This window comes from Myotis nattereri, assembly GCF_964212035.1.
Source record: "Myotis nattereri genome assembly, chromosome: 3".
Lineage (NCBI taxonomy): Eukaryota > Metazoa > Chordata > Mammalia > Chiroptera > Vespertilionidae > Myotis > Myotis nattereri.
This window is the reverse complement of record NC_138077.1, coordinates 98,625,901-98,650,971: the sequence shown is the minus strand read 5'-3', so window position 1 is coordinate 98,650,971 and position 25,071 is coordinate 98,625,901. Positions and strand designations below refer to the sequence as shown.

Below are 25,071 nucleotides of genomic sequence, written 5' to 3'. Positions count from 1 at the left end.
TGAAGGAGAGGTGGAATCAGGATGAGAAAAGAGATGGTACTGATTTGGACTTTAAAGTTTCACAGTGGTTAATAGAGTTAGTCACAATCCAGAGATGTGTGAGTAATCTTATATGGGTGAGGCTGTAAGAGGAAATGGGGCTGGAGAGGTAGGCTGGGCTCGATACTGAAGAATCTCAAATACCTAGTTTGGTGTTTGGATGTGGTATTGGCAAACTAGGTAAGCCATTGCGTGTGATAAATGTTTCAGAAAATTAATTCAGGGACAATGAGGAACATAGAGAGACTAGAAGAAAGTCAGTTAGGAATGAAATTGAAGATGTACAAAAGGAGATGCTTGTTTGGAGAGTGAGTTTCAGATAGCTGACACAGATGTGTTCACAGATGTGGAGTAGACATTTAGAAACATGGAAAACAGAACATAGAAGGGACTGGCCTGAGCTTTCTCGGGTTTCAAAACTATCCTCGGTTCTAGGGTTTCAAATTCTTTTGTGACCACTGACTGAATCACTTTGATATGTTTCTTATCTACTGTAACATTATATTGCAAAGCCTATTGCATCATTTCTCCTTTCATTTTGGACTGTTGGTCCTTGACTTGTGATTATTAACTCAGAAATGGTTCTCTTGGAGGAGGCTCAGTTGCTGGTGTTATCTCGGCTTCCTTTCAGTGGCCTGTGTCAAGGGAATTTGTTTTGAAAGTAAAAAGTGTATCTCTGTGCTTTTGGCAAATAGAATCAAAACTCTATCTTTTTCTGCTACACTTAACACCCTTTTAACTTCTCAAATCTGTCTAACCTCTTCGGTTTCTGTTCTCTCTGTCTCGAAAGTGCATGAACCCGTGTGATTGTATCCTGGCACCTTTACTAAAAAAAGTACAAATGCTTCATCATGGCAACACTCCTAACTATACTTTTGTCTCTTGAATATTGGAGAAAAGCAGAAAAATATATGGCACTTGACTTTAATGTCTTGTATATAAATATGTGTTTGGTTTACTTAGAAACCTTAAGTTAGTGTTCCATAAATATTTAGTTCTTCCTTTTTAAAAAATTTTGAATAAGCAACATTTGGTACTTTATTGTGTTATAAATTAATGGTATATCAACTGAAATAAAAATTATAATATTAATTGTATTATGTAATAGATTCATGTTTTGATGTGTTTAGTCTAAGAAAAATATATAAAATTGTAAATGACTTGATAAAAACTAAGAATAAAGGTTATTTCTCAGTATCTTCATATCTTTGCAGCTCTTTACACATAAAGCTGAATTTTTTCCTCTATTGCCATGTTGCATTTTGCAGAATGCCAGTGATATTCTTCATAATAGTTAACTTTCTAAAATAAAAATTAGTACTAAAGAGAAAACTAAAGTTCTTAATTAAAAAGCAGAAAAGCATACTGAGTTTTGAAATTAATAGGACTTTCCAAAGATACATATTTCTTATTTTCTAAGTCTATTTGCTCTGGTATTATTTATAAATGTCTTTGTTTATGAATGTTCACTATTTTTTATGCATAATTAAGTTTTTACCTTAAAATCTTGAAATAATTCTAACCCTTCTAAGTGTACAAGTGTAGATTTCAGGCAAATTATCATTAGAGGTTGCATTAAATTAAAAATATATTCACACTATTTCTTTAACTGAGTCCTTGATATGTTTACTTTAAACACACTATAATTTAGTTCATCAAAAGTGGTCTTCTCTGAATTGTAGACTTAAAGTATGCATGGCAATTCTTTCCTGGAAAATGATCATGTGTAATCATTTTAACAATGTAGGAATGGAACCATGTGGAACATGTTTTTTCATGTGCTGCAAACAGATACAGGTTTTAAATGAGCCTCATTCTTCTGCAGTGGGAATACTTAGAAAATGGATGATGCTTGCATGTGCCTAAAGAAGTCAGATGATACCAGATTTATGTCCAGGGAGACAGGAGTTGAGGAAGCCAGCTTGTTTGTTATAGTGTGTGTGCAGATGAGCTCTCCAGTATCTACAACTCACTAGACAACATTTGTTTTTAGGTTCAATGGTAAATGGATGGGGCTCTGCATCTGATGAGGATCGTAACTTTTCTAGTCATAGATCTAGCGTAGGTAGCTCCTCAGATGGCTCCATCTTTGCCAGCGGCAGTTTTGCACAAGCTCTGGTGGCAGCAGCAGATAAAGCTGGCTTTAGGCTGGATGGAACCAGCCTTACAAGAACAGGTTGGTAGACTCAGACTCTGGGTCAACACTCTGCATGACAGAATCTTGTCCTTTGGACACTGAGCTCTTCTTCCGTCCTTTCTCCTCAGTGAGTCTGGTTGAAGGGATTTCTTTAGTATGCATGACCGCAGTTTGGATGCTTAATTACCAGAACTCTCTTCTGATGCTAGTTTTGCAGAGCCAAGAATAGGCTCCTACTCATCACTTTCCAACCTTTATTTCCCTTTCCTTTCACGGTTCTGCTGATTAATTGGGATATGCTTCCTTTTTATATTACAGCAAAGCTGCAACTAAGATTGCCATTAAATTTTCAATAACTCACACTTTGCAAAATTCTCACAGAATCAATAATGTACCCAGTGATTAAAATTATTCAGCTTTTATCTTCATTACTTTCCTTTTCCCCATTTCTTTCTGCAAATGCCTTTTCTGGGAAGGCTTTCTCAGCATGGGGTGAATTGGTCTAAGGCTGTCAGTCTAACAATTCAAATGGCTGGTGGTATTATTACTTATTTGGCTGTTAAAATGTTAATCCAATAGCATTGTTGTTGTTTTTAAGGATGCTAATAAAAGATACATCCACTGCATTTGCAAGTTGAAAAAAATTATGACTGTATGTGTGTTGGTTTTTAATATAATCTACTTTTGGTTTCTGAAAATAATAAGTAATAATATAAAAGACCAATTATATAACCTTTCATATAGCTGATCATCCCCCCAGATAACTGTGGGATTCACTCTAATAATAGGTCAGTAAATTGTCATTTGTTTTACTGAAACAAAATAACTTTGGCATGATGCATGTTATTACATGACTATCTATATTACTTAAATGAATATATAATAAGGTCCTAATATATAAATTAAACTTAGCTACCTTACAAAAACTAATAAAATTCTAAATCCATTTTTCAAATCTTAATAGTACCCAAATAATAAAGTAAAAATGATTTTGACCTTGCACTAAATTCGCAGGTTATAAAAATGAGTCTTAGAAATTGTCTTTGAAATATATCAAGACTATTTCCTTTTGAGTATGCATTAGGTATCTTTGAATGAAATAAAAAGATTATCCAAGCATTGCAGAGGTTTATTTTTTATATAGCATCTGTACTAAAATATGTTGTAATGTAATGGTTATTTGAATTTTCTTGCTTTATAAGGCATTAAATCAGAAACTTTATGTTGCCTGCGTGATTTTTGTGGCAGAGCTATAAGCAGAGCAGTGAGGAAGTACAAGGAAACTAATAATTAGAAGGCTAAGTGCATTTCTTGCATGTAAGCTAATAGCTAATAAAACATTAAGCAGTATTACCTCACACTGACTTAAAAAATATAACTACATTAACTAAATTTTATGCAACAATTTTGTATAAAGTGAAATATGCACAAGAGAATATATATATGCACATAAGCCAACCCTATCTTACCATAATATTAAAATTAAAAGATGTTAAAAATGGATAGCTAACCTTTTCCCAGAGTAAATTTCCCTACACATGTACACTAAGCCACAATAAAAGGGCATAGCACATTTCATTTACCAATGAGAATTTGGAGTCTGCTCAGGTACAATATTATCCATTAAAAACACCCATTTTACTGTGGATATACAAGGTAGTTTTAACCTGCTCTCTATCCTGTACTATACACTAACGTTATTGAGTTTCTGCTCAAAGAAGTACAATTCATCATGTATGTGTATGGGAAGTAAGGTCAATTTAATATATGTGTCTGAGCAGATCTTTCATGTGAAATTTTAGATGTGATTACAATAGGACATTTTTCTGTACTCAAAGAGATTTTGTGGGACTCAAGGGTGAAATTTGATTAAGCAAATAAGACAGCACAAATTTATTTCAGCTTCTCTAATTTTAAGAAATAAAAGCTGCATGAATTTGCAAATACCTATGAAAATATTGCTAAGATTATCAAGGTTAAATAAAAATACAATCACATAAGATCATGTGGATTTGTGTTATATTTACTTGTTTTAATTTTTCAGGGGTAGAATGTTGGTTATTAAATATTGGTCAAGACAAATGCAGCAAGGCACACATTTTCCTATGGAGATGCACCAGTATCTGAAATCTCCAAATAGTATCTCCAGGCAGGTTTACAAGTTAGAAAGAGCAAAAAATACAAGACAGACAGAATCAGTGTCTCAAAATAACATTCTCCATATCTCCTTCCCTTTGTTTTTTGTTTGTTTGTTTTTTTGTTTTTAGGCAAAGCCTTTACCTCCTCTCAAAGGCCTCGACCAACTAGCCCATTTTCTACTGACAGTAACACCAGCGCGGCCCTGAGTCAGAGTCAGAGGCCTCGGCCGACTAAAAAACATAAGGGAGGGCGAATGGACCAACAGCCATCACTGCCTCATCGAAGGGAAGGAACGACAGATGGTAGGTTTGATTCCTTCTCTCCTGTCTCCTCACTGAAGAGCTAGCTATGCCCTGTTCCATCGCTGACTGAGGTTAAAGTAGCTGTGGTAGATTAGGCGCCCCTCATTATATACCAAGGCCGAAAACCTGGAAATGTGGCCTTGTTTAAATAAAACACCCTCTTTTTTTTTTTTTTTTAACAATCTGGAATTATTTCTATATTACCAAGCCCAAAGAAGTAGATGCCATACTACTTTTCAATGTTGATTTTTCTACCATTCTGGCATTACCCATTAATGCTTTATAGTGAATATTCCCTTATAAGCTTAGGGGGAAACATCAGTAGCATGTGCATTTGCCAGGTTGTTGGAACATTTCTATATTAAGGTAAGCTATTTTAGATTATTTTACTTCTGAAAAAGACTATTACTTGCAATTTAGGAGTTTTTTTAGTTTTGTGAATTTTAGGACTTAAAGCATGCTGCAGATTATCCAGTTGATGGGTCAGCAAACTTTTTCTGAAAAGTCCAGCTAATATATATATTTTTGGCTTTACCAGGCCATATAGTCTTCTGTTACAACTGCTCACCCCGACATCGATGCCCTGTTGCAGCCAAAGAAAAAAGTTACTGAATGGATGTGACTAATTTTCAATAAACTTTACTGACAAAAGAGGAAGTGGCTGAATTTGTACAATGGCCCATAGTTTGCATCCATTTTTGAGTATTTATTTAAGCACTGCTAGTGTCAAGAAACACAATGGAAAATGTCCTTGTTCTTTAATGAGTTATGCATGAGGTCTGCAAAGCAGGAAGTATTTCCCATATATTCAACTTAATTCTCATATATTTAAAATAGGAATAAAAATATTCATTTTATTATTTATTTATTTATTTGTTTGTTTTATTGATTTTTTTACAGAGAGGAAGGGAGAGGGATTGAGAGTTAGAAACATTGATGAGAGAGAAACATCGATCAGCTGCCTCCTGCACACCCCCTACTGGGGATGTGCCTGCAACCAAGGTACATGCCCTTGGCCAGAATCGAACCTGGGACCATTCAGTCTGCAAGCCGACGCTCTATCCACTGAGCCAAACTGGTTAGGGCTAAAATAGGAATAAAAATATTCATTTTAAAGTTTTATTCTCAGGAATTTGTATGATTTATTATACTTAGTATAATGTTGAACCCAAAGGTAAATTTCTTCCTTCTTCTCAACACTACTCCCTAAAAGCACATAAACTTTGTCATGAGATAGTTTTACTAAACACAAAAAAGGATAACTCTAGCGAGGCTGCACATCAGACCATCTGGGGAGCTCTTAAAATATATCCCAGAGGTTTTGATTTAATTGTTCTGGGATGAAAAGCAGCTATGAGTATTTTTAAAGCTCCACAGGTGAATCCAATATGCAGTAGGCTTTGAGAAGCTATGACCAAGTCCTTAGCATTAATTATAGGACTGAATAAGGCTTAGTTGGAAAAGAAGTACAGTGGGGCCTTGACTTACGAGTGTCCCAACTAACAAGTTTTTTGAGATACCAGCTGTCTCTCCACCCATTTTTTGCATTGAGTAGACAGAGTAATTTGAGTTAACGAGCTCCTTAAAGAGCTCGGTCTCGGAACGAATTAAACTCGTAAGTCAAGGCCCCACTGTACTTGTTCTTTATTAGTTTTGGTGGGGGAAGGGGTGTCTGACAGCAATTTTTGTGCTTTCTATTGTCATCTTATAATGTTAATATTTTAAAGCTAAACATAACTCGTTTTAAGAGCTTTCAGGTTTACTTATCTATCCTGCTTACTTTGATTTCATTGGAAAATATTTCTATGGAATCTGAGGGTAGCGGTACAGTTGAGACTTTGGTTCTCTATAAATGGATATCCTGTGGTGAGGAACAATGTTCACTGACTGCCTTTCTACCTCAGTGTTCTGAAGATTAGTTGAGTGCTCAAAGCAGCCTATAGTGTTGATCTCATTCCCTCTGAATAAGAAGGATTACTCTCACTGACATGCTAGTTATAAATCTCAGAATTTGTTTCATTTTTCTGCTATGAATGTTATGGAAATAGAAAAAAACCCAAGTATATGTTTTTTTCTGTGACTTTTTCAAATTGTTTGAAGACCACATCCAGAATATGTGGAAGATACAATATAAATCAAGAAAATAGAGATCTCTCTTCTTTCTTCCTAGAATACTTTTCTTGTAAGCTTTTTTAGAATGTCTGGTTAAAGAAAACTATCTCCTAGTTAAAGCATGCTCAATATATGGCTTAGCTTTTTAAGAAACACATAGCTCCCTAAATTTTCAAATTTGTCAGCATTCCAAAAAGGGGTTATTGATTATGTGTTCTTAGTGAATACTTTTTAGAAGTAGTGATATTGAAAAGGAAATATTGGCTCACATGTATTCCCAAGTGTTTGACCCAATGACATTTTAGTTACAATACAAGGACATTTATTTTGTATGGCACTCCACAGATTATCCTGAAGAATATTGGTATTTTACAACTAATGTATATATATAATAGCATTTATATACTATGAATCCATGTATCGTAATAATTTCATAATATCTAATCTAATAAAAGAGAAACATGCAAATTGACCATACCTCCACTACACCCACAAGCCAGGCCCACAAGCCAATCAGGAGCAAATGTGCAAATTAACCCAACTAAGATGGCGGCAGCCATGGAAGTGGAGCGTTGCCCCCGGCAATGGAGGAAGCCAAGCTTCCCTCCTGCCTTGCTGGCCCTGAGTTCCGCTCAAGGCTACAAAGTTTCAATTATAGAAGATCAATAAATCCCAGATACCTGCTTCCAGCCCGCGGCCATGGCCAGCCTGAAAATTGCCATCAGCCCCTCACTCAGGCTGGCCAGGCACCCCAGTAGGGCCACCCACCCTGAAGGTGCTATGGCCAGCCTGAAAACAGCCCTCAGCCCCTCACCTAGGCTGGCCAAACCCCCATGGGGTGAGGGTCCTCACTGGGGGGCTTGACCAGCCTGAAAACGGCCCTCAGCCCCTCACCCAGGTTGGCCAGGCACCCCAGCGGGACCCCCACCCTGATCTGGGACACCCTTCAGAGCAAACCAGCCAGCCCCCTCCCGTGCAACAGGCCTCTATCCTATATAATAAAAGGATAATATGCAAATTGAACCTAACAGCAGAGCAACTGGAAATGACTGATCACTATGACACACACTGACCACCAGAGGGCAGATGCTCAATGCAGGAGCTGCCCCCTGGTGGTCAGTGCACTCCCACAGTGGGAGCTCTGCTCAGGCACAAGCCAGGCTGATGGCTGCCAGTACAGCAGTGGTGGTGGGAGCCTCTCCCGCCTCCTCAGCAGCACTAAAGATGTCTGACTGCAGCTTAGGCCTGTTCTACGCTAGCAAGTGGACATCCCCTGAGGGCTCCTGGGCTGCCAGAGGGATGTCTGACTGCCAGCTTATACCTGATCCCCCAAGGAGCATGGCTAAACCAGCAGGTGGACATCCCCCGAGGGGTCCCAGACTGCGAGAGGGCACAGGCCGGGCTGAGGGACCCCCCGAGTGCACAAATTTTTGTGCACCAGGCCTCTAGTTTGTATATAAAACCCAACTGTCCTTTTTGGAAAGGTTAGTATTTAGTACAGTGTTGGTGAGCCTTTTGAGCTCGGCCTGCCAGCATTTTGAAAAACCCTAACTTAATTCTGGTGCCCTGTCACATATAGAAATTTTTTGATATTTGAAACCATAGTAAAACAAAGACTTATATTTTTGATATTTATTTTATATATTTAAATGCCGTTTAACAAAGAAAAATCAACCAAAAAAATGAGTTCGTGTGTCACCTCTGACACATGTGTCATAGGTTCGCCATCACTGATTTAGTAGCACTTAGCATATAGATATTTTACACTAAAATGTTTGCATTATTTACAATAATGTTTTACGAGAATATTCATCGGAGTAATTATTGCTACCTGCTATGCCAAACAACTATATTCTTCAGTGGCTTGGCACAGTAAAAGTTTGTTTCTCCCAGACACAATGATTTTATAAAGGTCACATGGCTCTCCTCTAAATAGTAATGTAAGGATAAATGCTTCTTCAATGTTGGGAGACCATTATTTTTAAGATGGGACCTTTATGGTTTCTGAGTGAGAAGAAGACAGAACATGGGTTATTCACTTGGGAGGTTCCATGGTCAGGCCAGCAAGTGGCACATATAACTTCTCTTATTTCTTGGGCAAGGACTTTGTCACATGGCATCAAACTAACTACTAGAGTGGTGAAGCAATATTTCTTTGTGTTCAGAAAGTGTAATTGGGAATGGTGGGAAATGTCAGTGTCCATTCCAAAGGCTATGCAAACACCCACACACATATTGAGTGTTCTTCTCCCTTGAATAAAGTCTATCCTAAACTGACATTGTTCAATTCAAATGTTCTATTTCATTTGCATAAGCCCGAGAATACCCTTTAAAGCCAATACCTGGACCACTGCTGAATAAAAAAGGTAGAGAAGGTAGCTCTCTCTTCATCAACCTTTCTTCCTAGATCATCTCCTTCCAGCCTGTTCACCACTCATTCCAAATACCCCATTCAGATAAGGGGCTCTTTCACAGACTAGCTTTGACAATTGAGAAAATTTCTTTATTTATTAAACTACTCATTCAAATATTTATTAAGTTTATACCAAATGATAGGCAATGGGAACCAAACAAAGAAAATGCCCTGCCCTCCTGGAACTTGTATTCTGATGGGAGAAGATAGATAATTTCAACATAAATGCCCTCTAGGTGAAAGTAAAAATTTAAAAGTGTATGTAAAATGGCAGTAAATGTCATCGAGAAAAAATATACAAAGATAGGGGGGCAACTTTTAAGTAGAGGGCTCAGAAAAGATCTTACCAAGATGACATTTGAGAAAACATTGGAAGATTATAAGGGAAAGAGCAATGCTTATATGGGGTGGGGGGAGTCATTTCAGAAAATGAAAACAGTAAGTGAAAGCCTGATGCTTATTTGATTAAAAGCAGAGAGAGCAAAAAAATAGAATACAAAGTCAGACAAGTCAACTAGGACCAGAATTTGTAGGACCCTTAAGCTTCTATAAGGACCTTGGCTCTAACTTTGAATGGGAAAACCCTGGAGGTGCATGCAAGTGGGTGTGTGTGTATGTGGATATGCATATTAAGGCAAGCGGAGTGACATGATCTTACTTTTGTCTTTATAAAATAGTCACTCTGGCTGTTTTGTTGAGGTAGGCTGAATGTGCTTCTATGTGGAAATGCAGAAACCACATAGGAGGTTATAGGAGTTATATAGTGAGTAGATGATAGTGATTCACACAATGGTAGAATCAGTGGAAGCAATGATAAAGGTTGAATTCTGGATATAGTCTGCAGATAGAGTCCACAGAATTTGTGAATAAATTAACATAGGCTGTTAAGCAGGGAGGTCAAAGATTATACCAAAGTTTTGGTAAACTTATAGAATGGAATAGCTACTAATTGAGATGAGGAACACTGCAGAGGGAGCATGAATTGTAGAGGGAGATCTAGAGCTCAGGTTGGGTATATGAAATTTGAGACGCCTTCTAAACATATAAGTCTAACTATTCAGTGTGGACTTGGTTATCTGAGTTGTGAGTTCCTGGGAGGAGAGATCCAGGCAGTAGATATGTAATTTTTCCATGTCTCCTTTTTTTTCTGAGAGAGAGAGAGAGAGAGAGAGAGAGAGAGAGAGAGAGAGAGAGAGAGAAATACTGGCATATATATCATTGGTCTGCTGTACTGCTATGTGCCAAACAATAGCAAATCTTTAGTAGGCCAGTAAGAGACTCTTTAGCAAATTGATTCTGTTAAAATGAATCAACATAGACATGAATAATAAAATTAATTTAAGTACATATATTTGATTACATACTTCTATTTTTTTCCACAGCCATTCTCACTTCTATCTTTTTTCCACTTTTTTTTTTTATTTAAATGTGTATGAAATGCTCTTCCTTTTTAGGATTATACAAACTCCAAGGGTTTTAATGATGTAGCTGTATAATTTCAGGTTAAATTAAATAGTGATCAGAATTTTAGCTAACATAAGCAGATTCCATTTTGGCCATTTAAAAAATTAAACTGCTCTGATAGAGAATAAAAATCAATGACAAAATATGTTGTTTTGGAAGAAATTACAATAATTTCTCTCCCACTGGCAGTCTTAAATCCAATAACTCAAAGGATATAATGAATTAGAATTTATAATAATACATACTGAAGGAAGTCAGCTTTGAAATAAAAAGAAACACCAAACTCTTTGGTGGATTATTTAACAAACAGATATCTCAATATTAGATTAGCTCTTCCTTTTTGGAAGCAAGATTCCAAATGCAACTTGATTCTCCCAGACAGAAACTCTGTCCCCTTCAATAATTAGTATTCATCATCTAACAAGAGGAAATGCATGAGAAATAAAAGCTCTGCTCCAACGTGGGAACTTCCTGAGCAGATGCTGAGGAGACCATTGCTATCAGTTCAACAGAGGACAATATCACTTTCCTCAAAGAAAGTATAATGTTTCTTAAGAAAATCTTTACAAGGAGCAGCTTAGATTTCCTTAAGGAAGTTACCTATGTCCAAAAAAATTATACCTTTCCCTTTTAATTTTACAAATAATACTATTAGAAACAAGAGCACAATTACAAAATTGTATGGGTATTAATTACCTATATTATATACATTATCCTCTATAATAAAATAAATATGTATATTATTTATGATATTTGGTCTTTATGGGCAAATAATATTATTGGCATTCTAAGGATGAAAAAAATTTTAATGAGATGCCAGAAGAAAATAATCCATAGAATATTAAAAATGTTTAGATTTCAATTACTTCAATGATGTAATTTCAGCACTAGTGTGACGAGTATAACAGAACTAGTACAGTACTTAAAGAAATATGAAAGAAGGTTTATGATGTCACAACTGAAGACATTAAAAATATAAAAGTAATGACAATCGAAAGAGCTAATAAAAAAGACAATAAAAAATTAGCCAAGTCTTTGAACTTTTAATTTTTTCATATCTAATATGTAATTTAAAGAACTTTTCTGAAAAATTATCTATGCCACTATATCTCAGATTTTCATGAGACAGTGTCTACTCTAGTACCATGAAGCATATTCTATCTGTGCCTTTAACACTGGTTATTACTTATTAAAATTAATACATTGGAAGTGTATAACATATTAGTTGTAACTCATTAGTTAACTCATGAAATGAATAGCTAGCATTGGTTGTCAGGCAGAATGTTAATTGCATTTCATAAGTGTTAGCTTAAACCTTTTGTTGCTAAATGTACCACATACATGAGTAAAGGCAGTCATATGTTGCATATGATACCGCATAGAGTTCTTAATTTCCCAAGGGCAAAATTTCCTATGGAGATTGGCAGGACAACATTTATTCTTCCCAGAGCCTTTGATTAACACAGCTGCTAGAATTTCTAGTCATTTTGTGTCATGGTATTTCTACTCTGGGAAGTGGGAGTGAACAATGGATTAAATATGGAGAAATCATAAACTGCCCTTTGCACCTTAAATGATAGCCTCAATGTGCAATGGAAAACATTTTCCACATATAATAGTTGAATAAAGTCAGTTGATTTTATTTCAAAGACACTGTGATCAAAAGATAGCAATGAGATCAAGAATATGCATTTGGATATAAACAATTTGCCTTTCCCCCCAAAAAAAAAAAATTTTTTTTGCATGGGTGATACTTTTAACAGGGCAGGGTTTTTTTTTTTTTTTTCCTCTTCATCTTGAACTAAAACCTGTATTTTTTTTTTTCATTAAATTTTAGTCCATTCTAAACATTATTCAAAATTTTTAGATCTTCCACCACCACCAGACCCCCCTCCAGGTCAGGGTATAAGGCAACAAATAGGCCCGAGCCAGCATGTTGGTAACGTGGAAAACTCAACAGAGAGAAAAGGAAGCTCTCTGGAGAGACAACAAGCATCCAACTTAGAAGATACAAAGAGCTCATTGGATTGTCCAGCTAGAACGTCCCTAGAGTGGCAGCGACAAACCCAGGAATGGATTAACTCCACAGAACGCCAAGAAGACATACGGAAAGCCCTACACAAACAAGGTGTTGGACCAGGTGTGTTCTGCACAGTCCCAACAAAGTGTGGACTTTTACCATTTTTTTCCTACCAGGTATTTTAGAAATGGCAGTTGTTTAAGGCTTCTGAAATGCATTTGCCTTGAATCACTAATTGAATTTGGAATTCCGAAGCAGAGCTCACCGGCACATCCCTGAAGGCTGATCCCAATAGGGATTGTTCCTCAAGTTAACCTCTGCTAGGGTCCTTGAGCCTAGAGACTTCCAACCTCCATCTATAGTGCTCATAACACAATTTGAGGTTTTCTTTTTCTTTTTAATGTTTATATTGAGTACTTTTAAGACCACAACATTTCACCTTTAATGTCATTTTAAACTCTGCCTCCAACCAATTTGTTCATTTTGACTGAAGTAACTAGTCATTTTGAAAGAAGAACTCACTTCAGTCAAATTGCTGAGGTGAAATAATCAATAAAGTTATGAATCAATGCCCAATCACAGAATCCTCATGTTAGAAAATTTTAAACTGGGTCTATACTTTCTCCAGCTGATTAAATTTAGTTAATTGTTAACAATTTAATGGGGGAATGTTCTTGCTTATATATCAAGTTTCCTGGAAATATCACAAAATAAATTTAATGGTTCATAGTTGGATTTTTTTGGTGGGGGTGGGGGTGAGGGAGGTTGGTGGTGACCCTGTTCCAGAAATGCATTTTCTGGATTACCTCTTCTTATGTCAGGATTCCTTGGTTATTAAAATACACACACACACACACACACACACACACACAACATTTGAAAGAGTTTCCTTGTACATTCATTTATTCATTTGGACTGAATCTGTTCTAGATATGTCATCTTCACATGCATTTTTAATATTATATTTTGTCACAACTTCGTGCTCAAGGTTTTAGAAATATAGTTTATGCAGTGGCTAAAAAATGACAATATTAACATCTAGGTTTAGTGAAACATTTAAGAAGGTTAAGCATTAAGACTATGAGAGAAGAATCATGTGATCCTTGTCGTTAAGATTATCTAAAGAAATAAATACTAAATTTAGTCAGCAATTTTTTTAGTCATATAACCATAGTAATAATGATCAATACCTAGAAAAAGAAAAAAAAAAGTAGTGGAGAGAGAAGAAAGGAGAAGAAAGGAAGAAAGAAAGAAGCAAGAGCCCAGCCCAGTGTGGCTCAGTGGTTGAACACCAACGCAGGAACCAAGAGGTTTCGGGTTCGATTCCCACAGGGCACATGCCCCAGTTGTGGGCTCAGTCCCTAGTAGGGAACATGAAGGAGGCAGCCAATCAATGATTCTCTCTCATCATTGATGTTTCTATCCCTCTCTCCCTTTCCTTCTCTCTCCAAATGACAATAAAAACATATTAAAAAAAAAAAGAAGAAGAAAGAAGGAATGAAGAAGAGAAGGAAAGAGGGAAGTGAGGGAGAGAAAAAAGGAAGAAAGGAAGAAAAAGCATTTCAAAGTATTAAATATCTAGTTATGTACATTATTTGTAGAAAGATGATGCATAAAAAGAACAGACATGTTATTTATTAAAATGTATGAGTGTCTCTTTTTCTGTTAAGGGAGAATACAGGCTTTCAAATAATGTATTTCTTTTTCAAGAAACAATAGAAATTTAAGAAGCTTATTTTTAATAGCTGATATATAGTTCTTTATATAATTTGAGAAAAAAATGTTTTCATAATTTAAAGTCAAAACCATGTTCTTTCAATCTTAATAGAAATATTAAATTGGAGCCTCCACTAAACTACAGAACTTATTCTCAGAAATGTTTTAGTTAAATAATATGGTTCATTGTATGCAGGTCTCTTATAATACCTTTAAATTTTGCAAATGATACGTAACATTGTATACGTATTCCAATACATATTTTAATTTAATTCTGCTTTAGTTCCTATTATAGGAAGTGTTTGTTGTACATGGAAATTTCTTTTAGTTTTCAAGCCTTATTAAATCTCATATTTTTAATTTTCCTAAAATTCAAAATGGTAAAACAGTTCATCTTGAGCTAAATAAATATTTAAAATTAAATTTGTTTGTCAACATGCTGCTGTTTAACTTATCACATTATGTTTCTTTTTTTTTCCAGAGGAGACCTTGGTGCCCTACAGCAAGCCCAACTTTCCGTCTCCAGGAGGTCACAGCTCATCAGGAACAGCGTCTTCTAAAGGATCCACTGGACCTAGGAAAGCTGAGGTGCTGAAGGGGGGCCACCAGCGCAATGTCAGCGACCTTCTTGACATAGGCTATATGGGCTCAAATAGTCAAGGACAGTTTACCAGTGAATTATGTAAGTGCTGTAGGAGATTGAGAAGGCTACAGTGATCTAGAGAGAATATCTGCTAATAACGTAGGGGAGGAAAACGTTTCCCTCAACCCTCTTAGGTTCCCTGGCTGTATCTGAAATTTAAACTGACAAAGATTAACAGGAAAAAAAAATACATTTTATTAATTTTTTCCATATTCATGGGAACCTTCTCAAGAGGATGAAGGTCTAAAACACTGACAAGAGGCAGAAACTTTTCTACCTTTTAGACAAAGAAACAATATGTATGTAAAGAACTGACCACATAGAAGGGTTTGTGCTAAGGGTAGTGAATGGTGAAGAAGTAACTAGGATGATAAGGGTTAGTTTTACAAGGTTTATACAGATTTCTCAGCCCCAACTCCTGTGATAAGAATGTCCTCCTTCCCCCTGGCACTGGGGGCAGGGTAACTGACACAGGGCAGTTTTATAACCTGTTTGAGGAAACAAGGGTGAACGGGGAGGCCAGAGTGACCTTCCTGCTTCTGCTGTGTCCTCAAACTCCTTCACTTCAGATATAAAATAAAGCATGGTGCTGTATTTTGGGGTAGCATGTCCTGAACCCCATCAATAACATTGCCACAATAAACAAATTTCACATAGTAGAAAACTTGCTCTAATATGGGATCAATTATAATTTTGAGCAGGTTTGTTTATAACTTAGACCATTGCTATTTACAGTAGTCAATTTAATAAATATGTCCTTTCTTTCAAATTTGATTTATATTATACAAAAATTATCTTAACATAGGCAATTAATTTTAATACTTGTAAGTTAATTAAATATGGTCCACTCTGTAGTTTTATTTGCCTTTATAACTGAGTATTAGCTTTTTGGTAGTTTTAAAAAACTTACTTAGGAATTCTTTTTTTTTTTTTTAATTTGGTGACTCAACCTTGAAATGTTGATCTTTGATTTTAGTTAACTTGAAATACTTTGACTATTACAACATAACTTAGAAATAAATTTCTATTTTTGAATAGGGAACCAACATTGGTGCCTATTACAACTAATCTGTTTTCTAAATATAAAGTGCTAGGAAATAGAGAAATTTAGAATGTTACTAAGCATTGAACTCTTGTTAATTTCATCAGGAAAGTTATCAGTTTTGCTATTCTATTTCAGAATAATAGTTGCTGAATATGTTCAACTGCTTCTTTCAATACAGTTTAAAAACACTGCTAAGGAGCAGTCCTGGGTTCCAATCTCAACTGCTTACTGGTTATGTGAAAAGAGAAACTAAACTGCCTTCCTAATCTTTTTTTTTTTTAATATATTTTATTGATCTTTTACAGAGAGGAAGAGAGAGGGATAGAGAGTTAGAAACATCGATGAGAGAGAAGAAACATCAATCAGCTGCCTCTTGCACACCTCCCACTGGGGATGTGCCTGCAACCAAGGTACATGCCCTTGGCCGGAATCGAACCTGGGACCTTTCAGTCTGCAGGCTGACACTCTATCCACTGAGCCAAACTGGTTAGGGCCTAATCTTTTTTTCTTATCTAAAAATTTACTTGCTATTATGCTCACCTGGCAGACTGGGGATGACATGAAATAATGAAAACTAAAAATACTTTCAAAACTTTAAATTATTTAGTGATATGAGTTATTGTTTCATATTACTAACCTGATTATTACTAAGCTATGTTTATAATTTTTATTTTGATTCATGAGTACTTGGATTTTTCTTTAACTTTTATTTTGGAATAATTATGGATTCACAAAGGTGCAAAATAGCTCCAGTTGAATTTTAAATATCTGAATTCCACAGGGTTTCTTCCCCCCCCCCCCCCCCCACCTCATTTCAGTAAAACTTCTTAAATTCACAAACTCACCGAGTCTATTTGATGATGTTACTTTCACTTATTATCTGTCCCTCTGGTTTATGGTATGCTGGATAAAGTATAATGCACTTAAATGAAAATTTACTTCTGATTTGTTTTTCTCTTTATAGAGTAACTGAGATGAGACATGCAAAGCTGCTCTGAAGGACCACCAGGTCTGAACTCATGGAAGTGATGACACTTAAACAGTGCAATGAACAATTTCTTTATTTATGTACTATTAAAAGAACTGTAAATGCAATGTAAAGACACACAGCCACACATATCCCACAGATATTTTCCTTGTGTTCTTCTGTTACGTACACCACCCACCTTAACTCTTTCTTGTCAGGAGTAAACAAAAAAGAAAGAAAACAAAGCTCGCCCTCCAGGAAGCAAAGGCTTTCCTCTGTATATAATTTCTTTTGTGCATTGCTATGCAAGCTCACTCTTTTTAGCTCTGTTCACATTATTGTCTGTTCTTATTGGTCTGTTGTACTATATGTGAATTAATAGGCTGTGGTGCCATATATTAACTTTTAATTGTGTAACTTTTATGTTTAAATTTTGCACTGCAATTTTATTTGGTGATAAGCACAAATCTCTACTCCTCGTGACATGAAGAAAAAGACTGAATGTGAAGGGAGTTGCTGTACTGTAAGCTAGGTTGGATAACGATGATTGTAACCAATCACGTTGGGTGGTTTTTGGTTGGGGTATAGAAATAGGAAGATGTGAAGGACAGTGGTGTTAGTGAAGTCTTCTTTGAACATCAGGGACCAAGTCAATAAAAAATAAAAAAAATAAAAAGCAGAATGGTGGCTTTTACTGTTGATAAAAGTGTGAGTCAAAAGAAGGAAGTTTAAGACTTAAGACTGAATAGGCATTAAACTATACAAGTAGCGAAGATAATACTAAACTTGCTTTAAGACATAATAAGAAAATTGAAGCTATATTTCGAATCAGCTTTACCTCTTGTTGTAATTGACCCATCTGAGAATTGCAACAAGCAAAAGGAAATTAAGGTGTTTCACAAGAGCTGTATTTATATTACAGTTGTTTTTTTTTAAAAAAAGCATTTTCTGAATTAACATAATTAATCTCTCCAACTCATTAAGTCAGAATATAATATGATGTTCCCCAAGGAAACAAACCAAATGAACTCTAGAATATCCAGCAAATAGTTAAAGAGGCAATTTATTGTTAGGACATACTCGGGCTGCTTCGAAATACAAAAACTCTATTGCAATATCTTGTTTCATCTTTCTAATACATGTACAGTACACACTAGAGGATAGAGCTGCATCACTTCAATTCATGACTTTTAAAATAATAATGCAGTCTATATGCAACTTTGTGTTTCATTTGATGAAAAAGTGAAGTTTATGCCACCAAATGTACAGCCAACTTGTAAGTGCTTAAAAAGCAGTGCTCAGAGTATGTTCAGTTCACAGTAAGTAGACTTATTGGAATAAATATTTTATGGTACACTTTCAGAAATGGGCTACCAACTAAAATATGTTTGACCCATTTGAATGAGAAAATTGAAAAGAAAAATTGAAAAGGAGAAAAATGCATGTTTATACACTTTTTAAATAAAACCGAACCTGGTAAATGGACATTAATAACAGTGTCCTGCCTCATTTGTTTTCACGACATTGAGAACAAGCATTTCCTGAATATCAGTCATGTATGGTCAAAATGAATATGACTTTGAAATATATGTTAGCTACTGTACATGTATAGTCAGTCAAGTAGAAGAGAACTTTCCACTTGTGACATTTTCCCGTGTGCTGCCTACACAACTGTAAATTCTCTCTCTAGTTATACTTTCTCATGTTTTTCCTATGATGTGTTCAGTAGTTGATACTTTAAAGTATATTCGATATAATGATAAGTAGGGATTAATTCTAAAATATGGGACCCATTGGAATGACAAATCATTGGTAACTGAGCATTTTTGGCTCAGTCATCAAATGTATGTCACATTATTACAGTAATGGCAAAATTAAATGTTTGCATCTTTTATGTCACCTGAGGCTGCATTGACACAGGAACTCAGTGTCCTTTATGGGCCCCAACTCCTGTCATGCACTTCATTTCTTCATGGAGGAGGAAATTCTGAGACACACATATTAAATACGTCATCAACTTTCTCCCATAAGTGTCTGAATTTTAATGCAGTTTGACTTCTTTGGGACAAAGAGACTGGGGAGGATGAGAAATTTCTTCTCAGAATGAGCGCATACTTAGTCACAACTGTAGAATGCGAGGAATTTAAATTTTTAGTTATTCAGTTCCTTACTTCATCTCTTTCTATTTAAAAGCAAAGTTTTGTTCATTTGTATTTCCTTTTACATTCCTCTACAACCCAATGTAATCTAAAACCTTAGTTCGTTACACATATTACACATAGCCTTTTGCCCCTGGTAACTGGCAGGTGTATGTGACTAATAAACCATGACTTCAAAAACAGAGTATCTGCACACAGGTGACTTCTGGAATAAGATTGAGCATGCATCATACCTAATTGTCTCCAGTACATAAAACTCACTGTTATGGTTATATTATGTCAGGGTGGACCTTATGGTGTCTTGGAATATTCTTTTAGAATAGTCTACCTTGCCTATTAAATCTAGTTTTAAATAAATTGGTTGGTCAAATATTGCACATAAAATACCATCCTCAAGTAGATACAGAGCACAATAAATAGCTGTGGCTATCCACATGAGTTCAGGAGCACTGCCAAAACATCAAGGCTTTGTCAGCTTGCCATAGGTAAAAAGCTTTTAATTCTTATAGGTCAAAATATCATTAAAAATGCAAGTATGAGAAGTATCATGAATTTTCATTTTGTAGCCAATTGAATGACTGGTTAGAAATTCACTGAGCTCACTCTTCTGCAGATCTAAACAGAGACAGGCCCACATACGCTATTAGTTAGAAGGAACTCTGGGTGGGAGAGGATGTAATCTTACCTGCACAAAAACAACACTGGTATGCAGTCGTACCCCACAGCACAGCTCCATTCATAACAGGCAAAGTCTCCATTGGGGACATAGTAGAATCAGTGCCCAGCTCAGGTATTCCTCAGTGTATGCAGGCAGAGTAAACAACCCCTTCTCCAAAAATTTTCCATGCCATATTTAATGTAAGGTGGGAGAGTACAGGGACATGGAAACAATTGATTCCTTCAAGGATTAGAATCCAGCTCAAGAGAGAATATAGGAAAATCAAGATCAACATGTATGCAACCAAAGGAAGAAAAAACATCGCAAGTTTACTTGCTTTAGGTAACAAAACAGATTAAGTGGTTTTCTATGCCATGGTTTAATGCTCTGGGTATTTAGATATAGTTTCAATGGGGTTTGAGTTGAAAATTTGTAAAAGCTTGATAGAACACCTCCAAATTTCTATTGAACTAATTTGTGTAATTGTCCACTGACAACATAATGATAATAATACCAATGAACTCTAAACTGGTTTATTTTCTCCACTAGAAAGTGATTGTGTGTCAGTATTAAAAAATGCAAACCATGACATTCACTAATTTGTTCATCTGCTTCTGTATATTGTATTTATAGAATTACATGACAAGAATTGGTGTAATGCAACATGTCTTTCCACATTACCTTAGAGGTGAAATTACCTTTATTTTACTTCTCTTTAATGTGTACTGCAAATGAAACACCATACATTTTAAATGAAATTCCATTTACTAAGTTTTCTTATCTCATAATTTTTAAAAGCATTTATTGTGACTTTAAAGTGTTGCAAGATAAGGGATTTTGTGGCCGTGGGTAGACTTTTTATATTTTGTTTTATAGATGGATTCTTTTTTAAATGTACTTTGTTTACGTCACCAAACAGCATTCAAGATCTTAATGTTTCATTTGATGTTGTTAGATCAGAAAAGAAATTGGCGTAACATTGATTAATAGTATTGTCAAAGAATTGTGTATTGTGTACTCACTGGGAAAAATAAAATATATTCACATTTCAAATTTGTTAAAAAGCCATTTATGTAAAACAAACTTGCTTATAGACAAATTATGAACAGACAATACTATCACTTTTAGAACTTTGTATTAATATTTTGTGCCCAAAAGCATAATCTTCTTTTCTCATTTGCTATGGGTTGGGCAATGATAACTAAAAATTGGCATTGATATAAAGTAGTGACTAAAGGACATCAATGAAGAATGTAAAAAGCATTTGAAATTAAAGTTTTCATTCTATTTACCACTAATTTCCAGATCTGACCTTCCTCACCCCAAAAGACCTTCATGTAGAGCTGGGGAGGCCACAGAGATGTAGAAAGAACAAAAACTTCTTATCTACAAATTACTTAATAATTTAAATATATATATTTAAACTAAGTGTGAGAATTGGACAAAAGTGGATATTAGCTCTAGAATAGCTAGCAATAGCTTTTTTAAAAAAAATGATGTTTCTGTTGAAAAGTTATAGGGACTGGGTAGAAAACATTTCCTATTTTGTATTTCATAAATATTTCATTATTTTTTACTTTTAAGTACAATTATATGACCATTGTCTCTAAAATAATTTATGTGTTCTTTAAAATAGTAATCATAGTAATAGTATAAATAAAAAAGAAAACTAAATTTGAAGCATTCATTTAAACTATCTTAAAAACACATGGTAAAAAGGCAATACAGCTTTATTTAATTTAGATTAACAATATGAAAAGAAAATAGTATTAGAATAACCACAAATAATGTTGCATTAATAAAATACAATGGTAATACATATATATGGTTAAAGACAATATATTAATTACCAATATGATAAATGGTAGAGAAATTTAAAATTAATCATCGTTTTATAGAAATTAAGTATATTATTAGAAACACAAATGGAAAAAGTGAAAAATTATCAGAAGCTTTATTAAAACAAGAATACACTATCTCTCTTGATTATTCTATCTTAGCTAGAAAAAGCATGCATCAATGTTGTAAGAGAGCTTTTAAACAACAAATAATAATTAATGTCCTCAATTTGTGAAAATAGAATTTATCTCTTCCAAAGAAGAGTTTTGTAAAGTTCATGCTAAATTTCATTCATGGTAGAGATATGAGTAGAGACTGTAATAACAGAAAGCCAATTTGTAAGATTTCAAAAGAAAAGATGAGTAGAAATGCTAGCTAGAAGGGGAAGACACTATGCTATCTCCAAAAGGTTTCAAGAACTCTTTCACCTTGATGAATTTGGTGGTCTTGGTTTTGGTCTTCAACCTCAGAAGGGATTTTCTCAGGCCCAGAGAAGGTGCATAAGAGTGTTAATAAATTGTCAAGAAACCCAGAGACAGAGGCAAGAAATTTGCATGGTTGTGTGTTTAATTTATAAAGGATTACAAATTTGACCTGCTTTTGCATCGTTTAGTCAACACATTTTCTCTTTGCAGTAGTCGTTGTAAGAAATATATATATATTCGGAAGTCTTAGTAACTATCCAAGAAAGGTATGTCTGTGATTCAAATACAATGACCATGGGATCCAGGCCAATGTCAAGGACAGGGAATTTGTAAGCCACTCTAACTTCCCTAGATCATAGCACCCTAGGATCCTTTCCTGTAAAATGCTTTGACAATGAATACAAGCTCTAGGTCATAGACATTTTGCTTGACAACATTAAGTGTTCTTCTAGACATTTGTGAATAATGTTTCTGACCAACTGGATTTGGGGTTTTATTTGTTTGTTTGTTTATTTATTTACTTATTCCTTTTGCAAGCAGGTATTGAAACAGTATGCTAAGAATTCAATTTTCAGAATAGTTAAAACAAAAATAGCTTTTCCTTAATAAATTTATTAGTATCTTCTGTTTAATCTGGCCTGGATCTCTAGTAACATATCTTTTTGATGAATGTTTGTAAGCTAAGAGGAAAGAGGCAATGAGCAAACAAGTGTTTCAAAAACACTTACCTGCCGAAACCGGTTTGGCTCAGTGGATAGAGCGTCAGCCTGTGGAATGAAAGGTCCCAAGTTCGATTCCAGTCAAGGGCATGTACCTGGGTTGCGGGCACATCCCCAGTGGGAGATGGGCAGGAGGCAGCTGATCGATGTTTCTAACTCTCTATCTCTCTCCCTTCCTCTCTGTAAAAAATCAATAAAATATATTTAAAAAAAAAAAAAAAAAAACACTTACAAACAATACAATCTGCATTAGCTTCATTTATACCCCAACCATCAATTATCATATTCTAGCATTTCTCAAAACAGTCTATGGAATTTTTTAATAAAATTTTAACCCTCCCCCAAGGATATGTTTTTATTAATTTGAGGAGAGAGAGAGAGAGAGAGAGAGAGAGAGAGAGAGAGAGAGAAACATCTATCATCAAAGGCACCCAGACTAGGAATCAAACCTGAAACCTGGGTATGTGCCCTGGCAGGGAATTACAGTAAACTCATGACCTTACAGTGTATGGGATGACACTCCAACCAACTGAGACACACCGGCCCATAAAATTTTAATAGGTATTTTAAAAATAAAGGAAAATATAGATGAGTGGAAGTTCCAGGGTTGGTTAAGAATGTAAGGAGATTTCTTTACTACTTGACTCCTTTTCAGCTCTGTTCAAATCTCATATGGCATTATACCTTTGGTGCTGGGCCTCTTGGGAGACTAGCACCATGTGAAACCCACCTTGAGGAATACTCTCATGGAAACTGTCCTCCCTCATTCTGGCCCGAGGCCCTACATTAGTGGTTCCAGAGGCATTTCTGCCAGGCCTTCCTTGCTGAGGTTTTTTAAAGTCAATATTAAGTCATGAGGAAGAAACATGTGAATCTCAAGTGTTCTGATTAGATGATGGAGAGAAAATGTTTTGTGAGGTAAAATTATATGCATTCTCCCCATTTCTGAGAGTTTCAAATGGTTATGATCATGATCAGCACTTTAGCAACAGGTAAGATTGCATTTTATTTTTTAGGTTTTAAACAATTTTTTTTTGTTAAAACTCCAAATCCTTAGTCATAAAATATACTCCTTATCTCCCCCACCCAGTTCCCAGCTTTCACAAAATTCATTTTTAAAAAGTACTGTCTGATTATTACTAGGTTTTACTTCAAGTGGAGCAGTGCTGAAAGTAATAGTCGATATCACAGAATATACAGAACCATGTTCCTTTGGGGTGGGAAATATAGCTAATTAGTAATAATGAAAATCAGTGTTCTCAAAAAGGAGTAAATATAAAAGTACAAAAGGGAAATGGGGAATTACCATTACATGAACTTTCACTGCATTAAGTGTAAAAGAAGATGATAATGTTAAGAGGAAATTAAAGTGAAATGAGGGAAATAGGGATTTAGATTTACTTGATTAATTTTGAATGATGGTAGATAAATGCAATCAATAACTTAAATGCCCCATCATAGCTGATTTGAGAGTAGTTACCTTTGGGTAACAGTTACTCTAATATAAAAGATGAAAAAGACAAATGGAAGCAGCCTGAAAAAACAAAAGGACACATGAGGAGAGTAAGCCTTCAGCTTAAGAAAAGGGATTAGAACATTTTTAATAAATATGCAAGTATTTCTTAGGCAAGTAATTATCCACCAAAGATTAAACCCCTGTTTCCATAATGTCAGTGATGCTAGTTTTTTCTAGCATTTCACTGGTGTTTTAAGTATATTACAATTATATCTAAAATGTATGGCTCCAACATATATACATATGACAATAAAGCATAAATTTAAAAGAATACATGTTAAATGCTAAATATCATCTATTTTATTAACTGTTTTTATCATGAAATTGTAATTGGAAAGATCTTTTGGGTCTATTCTAATAACATTCCAAATAAAAGCAATTATTATACTTAAAATGTATTATGTAGCCAAGAGATATTTTAGGAGATGCACACATACTCACACACACATATGCATACAAACATCTATAAATATAAAAGCCTATGTGGTCACTATGATGACACACTGACCACCAGGGGGCAGATGCTCAATGCAGGAGCTGCCCCCTGGTGGTCAGTGTGCTCCCACAGCCAATCTCCCATGGTTCCTTCCCCCGGCCAGCCAGTCCAAGCTGGTCCTGTTCGGCCCCGAAAGGCCCCAATCGCCAGCCAGGCCATGAGATCCCACCCATGCACGAATTAGTGCACTGCGCCTCTAGTTCTATCTAATAAAGAGGGAATATGCTAATTGACCCTTATGCCATCATAAAGATGGTGGCAC

The 25,071-nt window shown here is 35.3% G+C and overlaps 1 protein-coding gene across 1 annotated transcript in view; it reads left to right on the top strand.

The window, feature by feature from the left end:
* The window catches only part of ROBO2 (roundabout guidance receptor 2), a 702,928-nt gene extending 684,442 nt beyond the window's left edge, over window positions 1-18,486 (top strand). Inside the window, exons 24-28 of the mRNA XM_081087410.1 lie at window positions 2,033-2,215; window positions 4,444-4,617; window positions 12,474-12,746; window positions 14,824-15,024; window positions 16,995-18,486. Coding sequence (XP_080943536.1) covers window positions 2,033-2,215; window positions 4,444-4,617; window positions 12,474-12,746; window positions 14,824-15,024; window positions 16,995-16,996 — 833 coding nt within the window. The 3' untranslated portion in view covers window positions 16,997-18,486. The remainder of the gene's footprint in view (window positions 1-2,032; window positions 2,216-4,443; window positions 4,618-12,473; window positions 12,747-14,823; window positions 15,025-16,994) is intronic.
* Window positions 18,487-25,071: the final 6,585 nt, after the last annotated feature.